Here is an 18176-nt window from a genome sequence, read left to right as displayed (position 1 = left end):
GCGTATACACTGTGCGTGGAGAGCGGGTCCCGCTGCTCGGTGCCCTCAGAAGGTGCCCGGGGCCCCCAGGTGAGGCCCCACCCGGCGGTGAAATGTCTGTCCAGGCACAGCATCCTCGGGGCATCCTGCTTCAGCATGGGATGGGCTTGAAGGTTTTCTGGATGTTCTCAGTCAGGACCAGGTCGTATCGGCACAACTGGGGTCTGTGTGAAAACGGCCAAAAGTGAGAAAACGGCACTTTTTTCCTGTCATCTCCCCACCTGCTGGAGGCTTACAAAAAGTAAGTCATCATCTCAAGGAAGCTGCCTCAAAGTCCACCTGAAGTGAGGTTGTCTTAAAACCAGGGATACCTTGAACATTTTGCCATTCTGTTCTACATTATCTTTTGCTTGTGGAAAAAAACCACAAAAAAATCCAGCAAACAAACAGGCACTGGCTGCAGAGTCTGTAGTTCCCTTTAAGTCAGTCCACACCTGTGTCCACCAAACAAGGTGGTCCTTCCACCTCACCTGCCTGTCCCTGCCCCTTCTCCCAGCATGAGAAAGTCTGCCATGGCTCTGACCTGGGTCCAAACATAGATCTGGTCTGGAGCCAAAAAAATTGAGGAAATACTTGGGCTTTCACTGGGGAAATATGAGCATTAGCACTGAGTGGTGGGTTGAGCAACAGGGAAGGGGAGAGGGCAAGTCCTCCCTCCCTGGGGCAATGACTGATTAGTTGGTATGTTCAAAGTCCTAAATTGTGCTTATGGCCTGTGGCAGCCCCTCCTCAGGGAGAGACGGCATCCTCTGATTAAATATTAGGACATTTGTGTCTGCTTTTTAAAAGACTACATGGGTATCTGGGACTGGAAGTGACTGTGGAGGTGTGAGAGAGGAGACAAGGAGTGGCAGCAAGGGAGAACTGCAAGATTTTGTTTAGTAGATGCACACAATCTTTTCCTTGTTCCAAGGCTAGGATAAGGGTAGCAGACTTCATGAAATACAAAGAAACATGTTCTGCAGTTCTGTATGTCTTCTTGCATCACCCTCCTGACCCTATGATCTTCCAGCCTTGTTTTAACCCAAACTGAAAGCACGGTGTGGTGTCCACATAGTGACCTTGCACACAAGGTCAGCATACGAGATTCTGTGCTTGCTGGGCTCAGGCAGAGCCCCCAACCTCCACAGGTGGGAAGCTTAAGGGTAGGACAGCAGAGCAGACAGTTTAATGAGGTGGTAGAAATCTCATCAGCAATGTCTTGAGAGGTACCTCAAGTCAGGGCTTTGGGACAGAGCAGCCAGCAGCTCCCACTTGCTGGAATTTCAGGAGTAAATTAATCTCCCTGCTTTACTAGCCATACAAATTGACTGGGATATAAAATGTGTATTTGGGGCTGAACATCTATTCTTCCCAGAAAGCTGCATTTCCCTTCATTCTACAGTTCAGGCTTGGGCAGCTTCTCAAAGGTCATTTTCCTGACCAAAGGTTAAGGTGTCAGGCCACGTCAGAGTCACATCACATGGGACATGTTCCCAGTACAATAAGACAGCCTCTGTGTTCAAGTAGGTATTCAGCTGTGGGATTCCATTAAAGAGGAACTTATTCCCAAGACATGTGCATGAGAAATAAATGTATATTTAATATATTTATATTCATATATTTATATTTACTAAATGTAAAATAAATCTAATTCTTCTGCACAAACTCAGCCAGGCCAGGAGTTTCCTAGAACAACAAAGCAAAGAGAGATTCCTTTACTTCTGTCCAGTCTGCTCCAACAGAAATTATTTGTTTGTAAACATCTGCTCACCTTTCTGGGTTTGTCAGTGGGCGGAACCTCATTTGGAGAATCCTGAGTTTGAATTTTGGGCCAATGATAGATCCCGTGGAAAACGTCAAGGAAATTCTTTCCACATTTTCAAGATCCTGGTCAAACCCAATGAGCAAAGTGATTTGTTTGTACTGCTGGAAGGTGGCAGCTTCTCTAAAGGTAAAGCAGACAAGAGAGTGTCAGAATCACCAAGGGAATAGCACTGGGTTTAATGTAGCCACTGTAATATTAGAAACAGGGCTGGGGGAGGAGGCCTGAGCTTGTGACTAGTTTCTGATTTACAGGAAATGGGTATGGATTCAGGTCTCCAGGTGTCAACCTGCTCAGCCACTTCTGCCCTCAGTTTTTTGGGGTGGAAATGGGGACACAGAGGTTGGATGCCATTGGTTCCAAACCAGAATTTTCACTGTGATTCTGCTTTGATCCCAAGTGGTCTAGACCCAAGTGATATTTGTACCTGGCTGTCTGTGCAGGCCTGAACACTGAGTCACCTTGAGATATGCATGAAATCTGCACTGGCCTTGGTGTGGGAGTGATGCTGATCGCTCCAGTGCAAGCAGATACCAGATATGCCTGAGGGAATATGCACTTAGAGAAACTTGGGGAAACGAGTTGTGCAGGTTTGTTTGGCTGAAGAGTAGTTAAGATCACTCAGGAATTTGCATGTCACATAAACACCATTAATTTGTCTCTCTGAGTGGAATGAATTGATTTTGGATGTGACATATTCAGGCCTAGGTTAATCCCCAGCTGTCTTGGGCACTGGGAACTACAACAGAACATTCCCTGAAAGGGGAAGGAAAAAGGGGGAGGTCTTTTTTCTTCCTGCTTTAGTGGAAGCCTAGGGCAGCTGTGCTGCTGGTTGAGATTGTCCACTTCAGTCCTTAAGATGACAGAGAAGGGCATGAACCAAAAGACTGGGATGTCAGGGCTGTGTGCTGGGGGAAGCTATGGGAATTCCATAGGACCAGGAAATCTACAGTCATGTGCACTAGCAAGTATCAGCAGAGAAACTGGGGGACGATATGTCACCTCCTCCCAGATGCAGTTGTACCAAGGGGTGCACTAACACTTAGAAATGCTCAGACCAGTAAGACTTACGGATTAACTTTTGATTCTGCCTTCCTCCCAGCTTCATCAGCTAGCATGACGCTGAAGGTGCCTCTCCTGGTATCTTTGTTCCATGTGATAATATCCACCAAGTAGTGATAGACTGAAGGGAGAGAGTGAGTGGGGTTAGACCTGTGGGCTCACTCTGCTGTCCAGGCTGTGCACTGTCTGGGAGCAGAGCTGTGGGTAGAGGATGGACACAGCCCCTGCAGTTTATCTCAAAAATCCCTCTCTCCTCCCTGCTCTCCGTTTCCCTTTGCAGAGATTTCAACCAGAAACACTAGGAGGTGTCAGGAGAGCACTACAGCATGGGTTATCCACGCAGGATGGCCTCTCTGTATGGTTCCCAGCACACTGCCTTTCACTATCTGCTTTCCCCTTCTCTTCCAGATTGTATTTTCTTTCTTCTGAGCCCCTCCATTTTTGTTCTTCATATCTGTCATTGGTCATCTCTGTCATGGAGCAGAATTGTCTGATCTGTGAGTCTGAATTCACTTGCTAACCAGCACTGGAGCTCAGGCCATAATCCCAGCCCATGCTCTGGTATGTTGGTAATCACAGGCATGAGATTAAACCTTTCACCTTGGCAAAACCTTTTCTTTCTACAGATTCTCTTCCTTTCCCTGTACCTCTCACTTTTCTCCAAGGTAGCTTGTTCAGCCTGTCTTTCTCTCTTCTCATTCCCACACATTTCTTACTTTCACAAAAGAATATTCTGTTGCTTTGAAACATGACTTGGGAACTTTTATAATTAATTTGAAAGCTCTCAATCACTTTCCTAGAACAACAGAGCAAGTTTGTTTTCCCAGCACTGGACAGGTTGGTAGATAAGGAAGGTCATGGCAAACCACAGATGGACACAATTCCATCCAGCAGCCACTGGAGTTTCTGAAATGCTGGCTATAACACCACCAGCAAATAACCATCTCTGCTTGGCTGCTGCTGACACAGGCAATGCACAGAGAAAAATAATCTCAGAAATCTCAGTCACTTACTGCAAAATGGCTCTTTGTCCGCTGTGTCGAAAAACATACTTGTCACTGGATGGCTCTGTTGTGTTAAATAGCTTTTCCACTCATGGGCATAATAACCTGCAGGTGACAGTTTGAAAATTAAACCAAGTTACTGCACAGGTAGATGAGCCACTAAATGGCTGAAAATAAGCAAGTATTTAAGAAATAGTGCATTGTGTGCCAGCTGCCAAGTAGCACTGTGACACACATCCTCCTGTACTACAAAGGCGTAGGAGTGAATATGCCTGGTTTCCATTCAGCACTTTCTGCACGCTGATCTTTTTCCACATCTGTTATCCATGGTCAAGAAGGATTTCATTTTACAGTGCAGAATGAAAATCATCCCCTTGGCTTTGCCAGTTCCTTTCTGGAAGTATCAGGTGTTTTAGCATGAACATTTCAGAGCTGTCACACCCAGGCTGGGGCAGACAAGTCCAGAATTCCCTTTGTTCACCCATTTGCCATTCCCTTTAGAGCACAAAAGGGTTTGTGGTGCTGGGAATTTACTTGTAAATTTTATTTTAGCAAGAACAGGCCCCTGTCCCTCAAACTCTGCAACTGAGGGTTTAATTTACTTTAATTCACTGTTTCTCTGACTTTATTGTAAAGATCCCAAGTCTAGTTTTGGCTTTTCTAGCTCTGGATCCTTTACCTGTGGATTTCTGTTCTAGATCATGACATGATGTGATATTACAAGGAGCAGGCCTGAGAGACCTCAAAGACCTGAGTGGAAATAACTTCAGTGCTTTTGCAAACACCATGTTGTGTGAGTCCTCCAGCAAAACATCACCCTCCAAACTACAGTAATGACAGGCAGCTCAGTATTCAGGATGGACTGACATTCCCTGGATCCTTACCTAGGATGGGGCATGGCATGGGCCAGAAGGGTTCACAGCTGGTGCATTTGCCATTCCTGTAATTCCTGTATGAGTTGCACGGGTATGTGGTGATATTGCAGCTCTGTGTCAGGGAGGACAGGAACAGGAAAACAGACCTCTGGTGGTCACATTTAAAATACTGCAATCCTTAATCATGTACAGGGAAGAAATATTTCATTAGCAATCCTCATGCCTCAGGGAAACATGATTAATGCCACAGGACACACCAGTGGACAGTCACTGACCATTCTGAACCCAACAAATTGCACTGGGGAGCACTGGCTTGTGGCAGAACAGTAAGTGGACAGCAGCCTCTCTTTTTGAATGCACTCAGCTCTGCCTATGTTTGCTTTGCTTTTCTTGTCTTTTTGGTTTTAAAAACATTTGTTTGTGTGGTTGCTGCAGTTCCATTGGATCCAGCTATGGATCAAGTTCTGTCTCTGGTGCTCTCCTCTCCTCTCTGAGCTCAGGCCTGACAGCCGGATATTGCTTTTAGCTTTGCACATGGCCTTCCATTTTGGTGTAAAAAACCCTTTAAAAAGACATAACTAATAGAATGAATTGTTGCATGAGTAGCAAAATGAGCAAAATCCTCATTTCCTAGGGATTTTTGGCTGAGGCTGCTGTCCTATGTAGATTCTCTTGGGTCTGATAAGGGTTGAGTTCACAATACTGCATTTCCTTCCGTAAGGTATTTTCTTTCACCCAGCTTTCATCAAACCAGTTCTGCTGCCAGGCTGAAAGGAAAAAACTTTCTTTTGTTCAAGGCTAGGGCTGTGCTTTCCAGACTGCACTGGCTGTCACTGCTAAGGAAAGTGCCTTTGCTTTGGGATAACTGCCCGCTCCACATTCATCTTGAACCTGTTTTCTGAACAGGTCCTTGTCACTACTCGTCCTTGGGCTTTTGTGTGTTAAAAGTAATTAGAAACAAAAAATCTCACAGATCTCCTGGACATAGTCATAAAACGAAGGCACACATCTAACTGATGACTTTTTGCACAGAGGATTAGTCCCACTTGCACTGTGGCAGAGGGAGGCGCAGAGAGGTCACCCTGAGTTTCACCTCTGCCTGGTGCACATCGCTAAACTCCTGTCACTTCAGTGCTGAGAAGAAGTTGCTGCCATGGCTTTCCCAGAATATGGATTTCATGTATTTTCTAAGCAGTGATGATGATGATGATTCTCTGGCTTTCTCCTCTTTTTCTGATTGGAAACATTTTGTCAGAGTTTGTGCAATTGAGGGCAGGATTAATTACCAGAAAATATTGTCAGTGGACAGCCTGGTTGGTCAGTCCCGCCGTTGGGATAGAAGTCGACATGGCCCAGTGCTTCTTCATAACCCAGTCCTAACAAAAGGGAATACCAGGGCTCAGGGAGGGAATATTAAATTGTTAAACGCACAGGAAGGAAATATAGCAACCTAACAGGAAAAAATAGTAGTTACTTAGCTCATGGATGCCTGCTTGTACAGGAATACTAAAGTCATCCGTCTGTTTAGGCAGCAGGCAAAAAGTTGTTACCCAGCTGTGTCATTTTAACAATGGTATCAAGTACCTAAAATAAGTGCATGCAACAGTACAAAATGTGGGGGGTTGTGTCACTTGTGTGCAGGAGAGGAGAAGGGATGTGAAACCTGGCTGTTGCTGTGCTGCTCTAATCTGACTTCCTGGAAAGGCTGGGAGAAGAGAGGCAGCAGTCAGGTGGGAAAGCCAAGCGTTAAGGGTAGGATGGGCATGGGAGCAGCATGGGGGGCTTGGAATTGCACTGCTGGCCTGGCTGGTGGGTCTAGAAAAGACAGGGCTGAGGAGAGTCCAGATTTGCCCTGGAGGAAGGTTTAGCTCTTAGGAGGTGTGATGGAGACTGGAAGCATCATGCAGGGAACCGTGGGGTGAGGATAACTGATCTGCTGTGCAAGCTGTGGGACCAGCTCTGGAAATGCTGTGTGCTCCGATGCAGCCTGACCCCGTGGTGGGATGTTGGTGTGTCCTGCTCTGGCAGGATTGTACTGCAGGACCTCCTCCACCGGTTCCTAAGTCTTTGTAAATCATGGGCCAGGTTATAACTGCAGTCATCAGCAGCGTGTTTTGAAATGCAAATAAAGCAGCAGCTCCTGAGGGAGTGCTGGGGACAGCGTGGGCAGCACAGCGCCCCAGAGGCTCAGTGGGCGAGTCTGCTGTGCTCCTGGGCCAAAGGAGCGAGGACCCCCGCACCGCTGTCCACCAGCAGCCCCCCTTCCCCGTTCTCCCGCTCAGTCTCGGGGTTTCCGTGCAAAGGAAGGAGGTGGAATGTCACGTACCGTCGGTGTCGGAGTGAATGACATCCACAAACTGCGCGTCCGTGGGGTCCAGCCTCTCGCTCGGCGCCGTCCCCCTGTACAAGGGGCCCGCAGGGTCAAGGCCTGCAGCACAAAGCCATGGGCGTGGCATCGCCTCGCTCCGGGCTGTCCTTCCCTGAGGCGACAGGACTGCTGGAGGAAGGCTTACCTGTGATTCTTCCCAGCGTGCCATCAAACATCTGTCCCACAAAGCCGGAGATGTGTGCTCCCAGACTCACTCCTATCATGTGCATGGAGTCAAGGGACGCTCCATCAATCTGAGATTTAAAAGTACTCATGGTCATGTGTTTTTGAAAAACAAAAAAAAAATTAGGAGGAAGAATGTAACATCTCCCAGGGTGTTCTACTCTGTGTAGGTATTTCCCATTTGACAGTCCCACAGAGCAGCCAGCATCCCTGTCTGAGGCCTATACCTCAGAGAGCTGTGATGAGAACAGTTCAGGCAATGGTTGTATTTTCCTGGGGCAGTGACTACCAGTGTGGACAGGAACCACTGATGGGCCCCAGGAGTAAAATTCCAGTTGCCCCACATGTGGTTCCTGCAAGGAATTAGCAGACACTATGATCCTAAGGATCCAGCATCATCATTGCCATTAGAAGAGCTGTGAACTGTAGCTGATCCCCTTAAGCTGCCTTTGGATATACAGAAAGTGGAAGTAGGGTTTCTATGTATGGAGAAACATGTCTGGAGAATTTTGTACCCAGAAATGTAGAGACTTAGAGTGTAAACTGAATATTGCACCAAAAGGAATCCAAGGGTAGGATTTGGCACTGCAGTACACATCCACTTCCAAAAATTAATGTATTCCTTTTTTAGGAGTTTCTATTCCCAGACATCCTGCTGGTTTAAGCACTTCCTTTGTGCCCTTTACATACTGTGCCTTAATGACTGTATCGTAGTGTGAGCGTCCAACTTACCAACATTTCATCTATAAGTTTCTTCAGAATCTCAGCAACTCTTTTGCACTTCCTGGAAGCATAGCTGTAGATGAGAGTTGTTGCCCCCTGGTTCCAGTCCACAACGATGATGTTCATGTCCTCTACAGAAAGCAGGAGATGCACCAGGTCAGGGATCCAGACCGGGGCAGAGCCTGTGAGTCGGTACCCGTGGATGATGAAGGTTGTTTTCTTAGTCACATCAAGGTACTTGGAGGCTGTTGAGTGGAGCTCCTCGGGACAGGTTGGGTTCTGCCGGGTGTGGAGCAGCAGCTTCACTTTCAGCTCTGTCCCTATCAAAGCATTCCCAAAGCCAAGGGCTGTGAATGCAGGACATGTCTCCTGAGGATCTGAAAGCAGCAGAGTGGCAATTGGAGTTTGGCACCAAGGCATTTTCTTTAGCCTGTTGTACCTGCCAACCCTGCACAACACTGCAGGAAGGTGTGTTGCGAGTTATCTGAGCACAGGAGCTGCTCCTATCTCCCTCTCCTCTCTGTCATGATCATGACTGAAGTTACCTTGAAACTTAGATTTTCTTGCTGTGTTGGAACAAAGAAAAAAAGACCTTTTTGGAGCAGCATTCCCTGAAACACCACAGCTCTGCTTCCTTTGGCAGCTGGGAGTTGGCAGGGACTCTGTCCCAAAGGTATTAGAGACCAACAGGCAGGATGGTTGCTGTACTGGTTTTCGAGCAGTGCTCTGGACAGGTTCTCAGATAAACAGGTGTCTTTGGGGTTGGTTTGTACCTCCAGCCTGGAGCTGCCAAGCTGCAGAGAGTCTTGCTATGGTGAGGGGCAGCTCAATGCTTCATTTGTATGTGCAGATGCAGTCTAGTATTCCAGACTGCAAAATAGGGCACCCTTGAGTCTCTGAGATGGTAACTGTGCTTTATACACAGCTGAAGTGTAACTGAATTTGATGTAAGTACTGCTCAATGGGATGGTCTGTGCCATTGGAAAGCCCATCTTTGTTCTTGCTTTTCCAGCAGAACACCAGCTGAGCCTTCAGAGCCCAATACAGTCTCCAACAGGGCACTGGCGGGAACGGAATAACTGTCTCCAGACAGATACTGCTTATGAGGGACCTCCCAGGTTTTGTAGCCTCTTCCTGGCTCACAATCCTTTCCCTCAAATCCTCACAATCTCATTGAAGAACCTTGTGGGGGAGAGTCTCTCTCGCACATATGTCCTGAGCTACAGTAATTGTTCAGGCTACAGTTCCCAGAGGAATCTTCCTGATCTTTGTTGCTTAAAGGACTCTGCAGTAGGTAGCAGGGTTTAGAAAACCTGCAGCTGTAAGTTAATTATGCTCTAGCAAGTCTCCAATGCTCTGTGCATTTTAATTTCTGAATGATGAAACTCTCACAGTTTCTATGAGCAACTTTCCCTTTTCTCCTCCTCAGGAAATCAGGAGCATGAGAGTGATATAAATGCTATGTGCCCAGCACATAAAACAATCTGCTCAGTTGCCACAGTTCTGCTAATTACTTTGTAGAAGCCCCAGGAGCTCCAGAAATAAAAGTTAATAGGCTAAAAGGATGTTGCAGTTAAGTCCAACTGAATATTTTAAATTGCTACAATAAATTCAGAAATAAATTTTAACATCTGAAATCCATGGAGTCCTTCCTGTACAAAGCCTATGGTAATATACGAATGGTGTGATAGGAGTGGTGGGAAATGTGCCCTCATCCAGGCCCAATGAAATCAGGGGCCTTTGAATGGAGGGTGTCCTGGCTCTGAAATGCTTTGCTCAGAGCTCCCAGGAGCAGTGTGACTCTGGGCCCTGCTCCCAGGAGGAAAGGTGACCTTGTTGGCTGCCTCCTGGCCAGCCTGCTCTCAGCTCATTCGTACAGTGACAAGATGCTCCAGGGGAACAGCAGCAAGAGTGTTGTGACACTGCTCTTGTGGAGATCCCAAAGTAACTAGCAGAGAAAAATTAACATTTTTTGTTCATGCACACCAGCTCACACCGTGAGACTCTGTGGCTGTCCTCTAGGTGCTACTGCAGCATAAAAATATAGAGCTGTGTGTTTTACTAATAACTAGGCATTGTTTCAGTTATTGTATAGTAGCACTATATAGTGTTGTTAATTATCTTTACTGCCACTGAAGCTGTAGCAATACAGGCAGAAATGCCAGGCAAGAATTACTTCTATATGGTGCAAGATTGCACTGATTGCTTAATTTGTTTCTGTATCTCCTGCACTGTGCTGAGGCTTGCCCAGAGGAGCACTATGTTTGTCATCAGAACAGCCTAAACCTTCTGGTACAGAAGTGCTTTCTAAGAGCTGGTCAGCATTTGCTGATACCTAACACAGGGACTGTATAAAGAGCCTTATTAGATCTGCACCAGGTCTGTTAGATTGGTTCTGGTTTGAATAACAAACTCAAATCAGCGCTAATAAGGAGAGGAAACCTGCCAGCTTCTCTTCTGGCCAAGCTGGTGCCAATGCCAGCCTCATCCACCATGTGTTTAAAAAGTGACACGAGGATGGCCAGTTATCCTGGCTTTGCTCTTCTGCTAAGCACAGTCACTCCTACCCAAATGGCTGGAAGTGTCTTTGAAACTCCAGGATGACTGGGGCAAGTGGCTTACTGAGATTTATTCTGCAAGCAAATAAATGAGGTAGAAACTTATCCTCTAGCACTGTACTTAATCCATGTCCAACAGATCACTTCCTCCAGTAAAGGGAAACGAACATGGCCATTAACCCAGCATCCCAGTAACTCTTTCCCAGCCCTTCCTTAGCTTGCTAGATAGCCTCTGGCAATTCCCATTCTCCTTCTGCTCTGTTTTCTGATATATAAAATTGGAGACAAACACTGTTTTGCTGGGCAAGGTGCTCTGATCTCCCATAACCTGTAGCAGGGAGCATAAAAATGTGTTAAATCCATGTACCTGCCAGGGACCTGGACACAAGTCTGAGATCAGCCTCTAAGGTGCTATTACAGCAGTGGTGGCATCTTCAGAATAACTTAGTTCTGAAATTTTATATATATACACATATATATTTTCTGAAGTTATATACTGCTAGGTGTTGCAGGGAGTGGAACAGTCCCAGGCAGACTCCTGGTATTTACTGCAGTCAGTGCTCTTAAGGCCTGCATTCTCCTGGTGTTTCTCATTCCTTTCTAGGAGATGGTGTTTGGAGGCTTTTTCTTTGATGTTGACCATATGGACAGAAAGGGTTTGCCACAGTGGCTTTTTGGGGCTGTGGTACTGAGATGTCTGCATGAATAAAATAGCAGCTGAAGTTTTTTCCAGCCTGTCCTTTTGAAAAGGGAAGTTCCAACAGATTTTTCACCTCAGTGGTCACTTGGCCAGATGTGTGGCTGTCCCAGCTGTGGTCCTTGGGACACAGAGCTGCTTGCCCAGTGAGCACCTCAGGTGAGCGTGTTGCTGCTGCTTCTCTGTCTGCAGGAGCCCTGGCCCTCCAGCCCCTGCCACCTTGCCTGGGCTTTGTACAATGTCATCAGACCGGTCCTAACCATCAACAATATCTTTGCCCGTTTAAGCACATTTCACTGCCACAGCACGAATCTCAAGAGCGTTAGTGGTGCAGATTTCCATCACTTTTCCACAGAGATGTTGTGCCCTCCACTCCTAACCTGGTCCTCAATAGCTCACTGCATTTCATCGGTGCCTTTTCACACAATTCTCTTTTCCCACTTCTAGTGGCTGCATTTCCTATAGAGTATTAAACAAACCAAGCAGAAGGCAACCCTGAGATTACTCCAGAGTACCCGATGAAACACACGTTAGTATTTATAAGAGCGCTGCTTTTTTTTAACTCTGTTTGTTTTCCCTACAAAGCAGAGAGCTGTAACTTGCCTTGCTCTCATGTGTATGCTAACACAAGGCAGTACATTTGTTTATTGCTACACAGGTTTGTTCTTGTAGAGCTGTGAGGCTATCAAATGGAGCTTGCTGTTCACAAATGGTAATTCATCCTTCGCCTCTGTCATACCTGACACCCCTGAGAAGAAATCATTATTCTCTGAAGATTTCAAATGACATTTTCAGTGTCGATGGATTGTACTTATATAAGAGAAATGTTTGCAAAGGGAGGAAAAGATAATAAAAAAATACTTCTGGTTTTCCATTTGGAACTCTTAGAACTGACTACTTTCATGTAACCAGTATAATTTGCTTTGCTAAAATAAATAATGCTAGTGAGAAACCCTGTTTAGTAACTGTAAATGCAGAGGGTAGGCACATTCATGTTGCTGTAAAGCACAGAAAATGTGTTATATTTGACAAAAACATTCAAAACAAATGATTGAGTTCTTACCTGTTTTCACCCCATACAAAAGGTGGATGAACACAACACACAGCCTCAAGCATATGGACTTCCACATGGAACTTCTACAGGTAAGAGATTTGAAGGATCCCACAATTTCTCTGGCATGTGTCTGCTAGCTCTGACAGCAGTTTGCTTGCTTTTTTTTCTGCCAGTAACAGTAGGTGTGGTGAAAAGAGGAAGTTACCAGCCAAGAAATGAAGACCAGTCAAATGAAACTTCTTAAGAAGGTGGGGCACCTTCTATTCTAGCAGGTTTCCTTAATTTAAATATAGTTTGCTTCAAGGGATGACTAATCAAAGACAAATGGGTTGGTGCTGTAAGCAGCAATTTGACTACACCTGTTGAAACTAAGGAAATTATTTATTGCCTGTCTATTTGTCTTTTGCAAAGAATGTCAGGAAGATTGTAGATGTCACTGCAAGTCTGATAAGCATCTGGGCGGGGTTGGCGCTTGGTTTCACAGTGCCCTGCCTTTGGAGAGCTCGTGATGATCCCTAATATCTCCCATGTCCTTCCTGCTCTCCTGAGTGCCATAGCCCAGAGTCCCTTCTACAGATCCTGTCACCACCTCAGGCAGGAGACAGGTGCACAGCACTTGCTGTGACAAAGGGAAAGTACCACTTCAAGGTGTCTGGTTCTCCACTGCTGTCTTGGATGACACTCATGCAACTGGAATTCCCACATTTTCTCACAGACCTGCTGGAACCTCATAAATTCAGCTCTAATTCAAGTAAGGAAGCCTTTTTCTTTCCTTGATGGATGGGAGGAAGGAGATTGCCAAGGAAAGCCAAATGTCAGGGGCAGGAAAGGAAGTCTGTAATTGGAGCTGGAAGGTATAGCGGCAAAATTAGGAAAATGAGGGTGGTGGGGAGTTGTAAGGGGATGAGAAGGGTGGGAACAGGGATGGCTGCTGGATAGAAGTTTGGTGGTAGACTTGCCTGGCATTTTCTTAGCAAATTCTTCTAACATTGGCCAGGGAAAGGGAATGTGGGGTGGATTAGAAATACGTCTTTAAACCCAGGCTCTGCTTTCTTTCCCCTGGTGATGATCCAATGAGGAGCTGAACTATTACAGCTCCCAGTGGCATAGCTGGTTCTTTGGCCCATGCTGTACTTATTAAGCTTTTTGACTTTGCTAATTCTCAAGTTAATTCTTAACTCTTCCTGCTGTCTGCAGCTCCTTTTCCATTCAGACAAGTGTGTGCTGCTCCTCTGGTGCAGGCATGGATCACACTTGAGGCAGAGCATGTGCCTAGCATGATTCTTTCACAAGCACCTTGGGCTCTTCAGCATCAAGCAGCTAAGCAATCTGAGTCTCACTGAACACGTGCTATGCTGTGATCCCATTTGATAATCACCCAGGCAAAAGCTGGGGCTCATTATTTTGAAGGTGATGAATAGACACCAAATAACATCTGTGGATCTGGAAGCTCCAGGACAGTGCTTTTTCTGCTGCACTGGCAAAAGAATATAATTTAAACATTGTTTTCCTTCCAGCTCCTTTCTCACCTCCACCAGTAATCCTAAACTCTGTCAAAATATTTTCCCTTAGCAAGAAGTTCTGCCAATGGTGAGACAGAATTGGTCCAACAGTGAAACATGAAGAACAGAAGGCTTTTACCTGTTGCAAAAGATATCTGAGAACCAGAGATAAAATAAGGAAAATCAAGGGGGCCTTCCTTTTCATCTCAACACAAAAAGAGTTAACGATTTGTTCCCTGAAGCTAAGCCCTACTCATTTCTTTTCCCCATCACTTTTTTTGGATTTTCATTTCCCATTTGAGGTTGCTCATCCGAGTGGCTCTCACTTCAAGAGGCCCTACACTGGGACTGGCAGATTCTTCCTTGGAACTCTCAACCATCCCTCGGCAGACCATGATTTTGAGTAACCACCATTTCAGCATAAATTAGACTGTTCACTGTACACATTGGCAAACATTCCCAGGATGTCAGCACTGGAAATGCTGTCCACTACCACCATCAGATCCTGAGAGCAGGAATTCAAGTGCTTACAGGTTACTCCACACTCTTGATTCTGCTGACCAACCTTTTAAAACTGCCCAACATATCCTACCTCAGCCACACACTTGTTAAAATAGAAACAACTCACAGCTATGTGGGTTTTGTACACTGAATTTTAGACAGTAATCCCACTGTGATCTTTGAAATCAACTGCAATTCGAGACAGTAAAAACTTTTTAATCATGTGCAGAAAACATTTAAGATCAGAATTGGCACCAACTTAAGAACAATTTAACAGAAAACATTAAATAATCTTATAAGCATGAAACATTTTGCGCTTGGCTCTGAGATATCAGAGCCTCTGCTATTTCACATTCAAGAAAGAAGCATTTTAAACTCTTCATTGTGAGCAGTACCACTGCTGGAATCTGAAAGTTTCCGTAATATTGTTTCGTTCTCAGGGCAGCTTAGGACAGCAGTGGTCAGCTAAAAAATATTTTTACGTTGCATTCATGCATCCACTGTATGAAATTCCACTGATTCACTAATTTCCCGTGGGTGGAACGTTTTCATGGAGATACTGGAGAGCCAAATCTGTCCACTTCATTTCTTGCTCTTTCACAGACTCAGTGGTACCACCGTTGTCTTGCTCCGGTTCAGGGAGCTCATTCTGAGAACAAAACACAGGTACAATGCATTCCACACTTAATACACTTCCTGCAAGGTTGTTATGATTTGTATGGATAGCTACAAAAACCCATAAACGAGACCAGAGGGTGCATCTGAACAATAAATATCATACATACTGATGCACTTAAAAATATTGCTGAGCCCAGTCATGAACAGTATTCTTTTCATTTGAATATGGTGCTTAATCTGAAAGGTAAATTGTTTTCCAGGACCCTGGGGCCTTGCTATACATTCAGACTGCACATGCAGTGAAGGAGAATATACAGCAAATGCAAAGTAAGTAAATAATAACAGTACAGTGCATTTATTTAATTCCTTGTTTGCAATTCACTGTTTCTGCTGTTGCCAAGAATACAAATACTGCAGACAACTGGTTCTGTAAAATGTTATTTTCCTATGGCAGGTGAGAAGTCCTTCCTGTCCATATGCTGGACTCAGGTGTAGCTGTGCTGGATCAACAGCAGAAGTTGGAACCCCCTGCCAGGTGTGCCACAGAGCTGCTCATGGCATAGTAAGGGAAAGGAAAGTTTAACTGAGATTTCATTTTCCTTCCTTCTATTATTTGTTCTCTGTCTTGTTGTATTGGTGTTGTCACACTGAGTGTGTGCTGGTACGGCAGATACCATTTGGGCAGGAATTCTGAGTTCTAGACCTCTGGAAATCCCAGCATGAGCTAAATGTTTCAGCTTTCAAAACAGTGAATGATTGAACCCATTTGTTCCCATTTGAGTTCCCAGAAATGTCTTGAGTGAGCACTGGAACAGATTCACAGGACAGGCTCAAATACCACTTTCACAGCCATTCTGGTTGCTCCTTTGCAATGTCTCTGAGTAAGTTCCCTGTGAATTCATGCTGGTTTTTCTATGTGATCAGCACCAATCCCATCTCTGGGGATCTTTATATTCACAGCCAGGCCTTTCTTTCTATTGTTAGTTGGTAAGGCTTCCTTCTCTGAGGCTGTCATCTGTATGTGACTGTAAGCCAGCACAAGATGGCTCTGAGGGAAGAAACAGTAATGTTTGGACTCGGGGTGAAGACAATTGTCAATAAGGAACCTGTTAATGATACTCAGCTTGCCTAATAAAGGTTATCCCAAGCAAAGGAGGGTTTGGGCTCTTTTAGCTGGGAATCATGCTTCTGCAAGACTCTTCCCTCAAGCCCAGATCTTGGCAGGAAAATGTGTGCTGTACATATGGATTTTGAGTTGTGCAGTTGCTCCTTGCCCTCTCTGAAAAGCCAGTGGTGGCAGGGCTAAAGCTTGAGCCGCATCATAAATTTGGAAATGTCTCTGTTCTGAAATAAACCAGCACCCCACAATCCCTGTGGCTGCTTTATCTGTGCTAGCTGGGATAAAGCTCACGTACCAGAGAGAAAAAGGGAAAGGAAAAATCCTCAGCTAACTCTCACTTCCCTGGAAGTTTCAAAATACCTAAGGAAATGTGTCAGTGTGGGATCAGCAGTAGCTTTTACCCTGCTGCCCCTCTCCAGCCTTGCAGCTGTACCCTGGATGAAAGAAGAGGCGCCATGCCTTGGAGACAACACTGCAGCAAGAATCCCGCTGCACCTGCCAGTCCTTCACTGCGGTCCTGGAACTGCCAACAGCAACACTGTATCTGGAAAAGACTGCTTTGACACATGTATGAAAATGTCTCATCTTATTTAAATGGCATTGTAGGAAGTGGAAATAAAGAGTAACCAAGACTGGAACAGTCAGTGTGAGACTGATCCTCTGCTCTCTAAACCAACCAGGAAAGTACCTCAAACACCAGGAACAAGAAAGGGAGGCAGAGAGAAAGGATGACTCTACTTCTCCCTGCCAAACCCAGGACAGTGCAATGGGAAGGGCACTCCAGTTCTGAGAAGATTCAGCAGCTGGTCAGAGGACAAGGGACAGAAACATCCATGCACATGGATGCATGCCCTCATGCACACAGGAATGACTGGCATATAAGGAAGGAGTCAGATCCAGGAGCCTTTTGTACAAACGAGCTGCAGCATGAGCAACACTCTGTGCCTTTTCTTGGAAGGGGCTGTGAAGAACACAGCAGCCTTAACTCAGATTGATAAGTAGCAATTCACCTACCAGAGGGATGGCCACATCCTCGTAGGGCAATTTATCTTCCCTCCACGCATCATCGATCAGATCCAGGATCCTGCCATCCCTCTGCACCTCGCTGTCCATCGTCGCAGCAGGCGAGAGCAGCTAAATCTGTGACACAAAGCAGATGCTGTTTTAACAACATCCCCAGCCAAGGAGCTGGAGTCTGGACTGTGTAATCCATATGAAGTTTAAACTTGCAAGGAAAACCTTGATTTCCCTAATCAACTCAAAAAGGGGTTATAACCACAGGAGAACAACTTCATCTGAGAAGAACTCTATCAAAGTGAATTGCAGATTGATATGCATAAGAGATAAATATATAAAACCAGCTGGTTATTATTAATGATATATACATGTGTTTGTATCTACTGACTGACTTTTAGAAGTGTAATTTGAGTATGAGCACCTAGAACAGCCCAGAACCCTTTGCTGCCTGCTGGCATACAGCCCCTGACCAGTGCCGTGCCTCACCAACTCCTTCACATGTCTGGGAGAGTCACAACAAAGGACTTCAAGGTACCCAGAATTCTGCACAAACCTGAAGTCCGGGAAACTGGTGAAACAGAAGCAAAACGATACCTATATTTCACCCCCAGCTACTGTAATTACGCCAGAGTATTTCATTGTACTCTGCCCTCCTTAAAGGGTCACCTCAGGCCCTCACCCCGGTGTGTCCCTACAGCAGCAGCAGCAGGCAGCTCGATCCTGGGGGATACGAGAGAACTGACACTCATTCAAAACCAAGCCAGGCCCTGCGCTCGCCGGCTGCCGGAGCCGCCATGTGGGCCTGAGCGCATCCCAGCCCCTGAGCGATGCGACCCCTGCCTCTCCCGACCAACACGGCTCCGTGACCGTTCCGTGACCGCCCCGCGTCCCGCGGTGTCCCCGCGGTGTCCCCAGCCCGTCCCCGCTGTCCCCCTTCCCGCCCTACCCTGCCCATCTCCGGGGCCGGCGCTGCGCAGGCGCCGCCCCAGCGCATGCGCAGCGCTGCCGCCGCGGGGCCGTGCCGTGCCAGGGTGGGAAAGGCGGAAAGGCG

The 18176-nt window shown here is 46.1% G+C and overlaps 2 protein-coding genes across 5 annotated transcripts; both read right to left on the bottom strand.

The window, feature by feature from the left end:
• Positions 1–52: 52 nt before the first annotated feature.
• On the bottom strand, positions 53–12494 carry LIPH (lipase H). Of its 3 annotated transcripts, XM_014258302.2 has the most exons (10): positions 12377–12494; positions 8068–8435; positions 7298–7406; positions 7111–7212; positions 6071–6160; positions 4794–4961; positions 3919–4014; positions 2915–3026; positions 1793–1966; positions 53–203 (listed from the first exon to the last, which is right to left on the bottom strand). In XM_014258302.2, exons 1-10 carry the CDS (start codon positions 12441–12443, stop codon positions 131–133), a joined length of 1359 nt encoding a protein of 452 aa, XP_014113777.1. In that variant the 5' UTR covers positions 12444–12494; the 3' UTR covers positions 53–130. The 3 variants fall into 3 exon arrangements, with proteins under 3 accessions (XP_014113777.1, XP_087917217.1, XP_087917216.1); XM_088061091.1 differs by lacking the exon at positions 4794–4961; XM_088061090.1 differs by lacking the exon at positions 7111–7212.
• Positions 12495–14565: 2071 nt separating this feature from the next.
• On the bottom strand, positions 14566–18160 carry ANAPC13 (anaphase promoting complex subunit 13). Of its 2 annotated transcripts, none has more exons than XM_005529540.3 (3): positions 18072–18160; positions 17123–17248; positions 14566–15019 (listed from the first exon to the last, which is right to left on the bottom strand). In XM_005529540.3, exons 2-3 carry the CDS (start codon positions 17219–17221, stop codon positions 14894–14896), a joined length of 225 nt encoding a protein of 74 aa, XP_005529597.1. In that variant the 5' UTR covers positions 17222–17248; positions 18072–18160; the 3' UTR covers positions 14566–14893. The 2 variants fall into 2 exon arrangements, with proteins under 2 accessions (XP_005529597.1, XP_014113751.1); XM_014258276.2 differs by lacking the exon at positions 18072–18160 and adding an exon at positions 17805–17950.
• Between the last annotated feature and the right edge of the window lie 16 nt (positions 18161–18176).

Source organism: Pseudopodoces humilis, chromosome 11 (genome assembly GCF_049639895.1).
Source record: "Pseudopodoces humilis isolate 2021_Gansu_Grassland_sample_001 chromosome 11, ASM4963989v1, whole genome shotgun sequence".
Classification (NCBI taxonomy): Eukaryota; Metazoa; Chordata; class Aves; order Passeriformes; family Paridae; genus Pseudopodoces; species Pseudopodoces humilis.
This window is presented reverse-complemented; position numbering and strand designations above follow the sequence as displayed.

Bases quoted from the DNA above. Each gene is read 5' to 3' on its own strand.
- LIPH (XM_014258302.2), bottom strand. From the start codon at position 12,443: ATGTGGAAGTCCATATGCTTGAGGCTGTGTGTTGTGTTCATCCACCTT. The intron at 8,436-12,376 runs GTAAGAACTCAA...TGCTGCTTTCAG, and splicing joins TTTGTATGGGGTGAAAACAG to ATCCTCAGGAGACATGTCCT. The intron at 6,161-7,110 runs GTACGTGACATT...CCCTTTTGTTAG, and splicing joins CATTCACTCCGACACCGACG to GACTGGGTTATGAAGAAGCA.
- ANAPC13 (XM_005529540.3), bottom strand. From the start codon at position 17,221: ATGGACAGCGAGGTGCAGAGGGATGGCAGGATCCTGGATCTGATCGAT. The intron at 15,020-17,122 runs GTAGGTGAATTG...TTTTGTTCTCAG, and splicing joins AGGATGTGGCCATCCCTCTG to AATGAGCTCCCTGAACCGGA.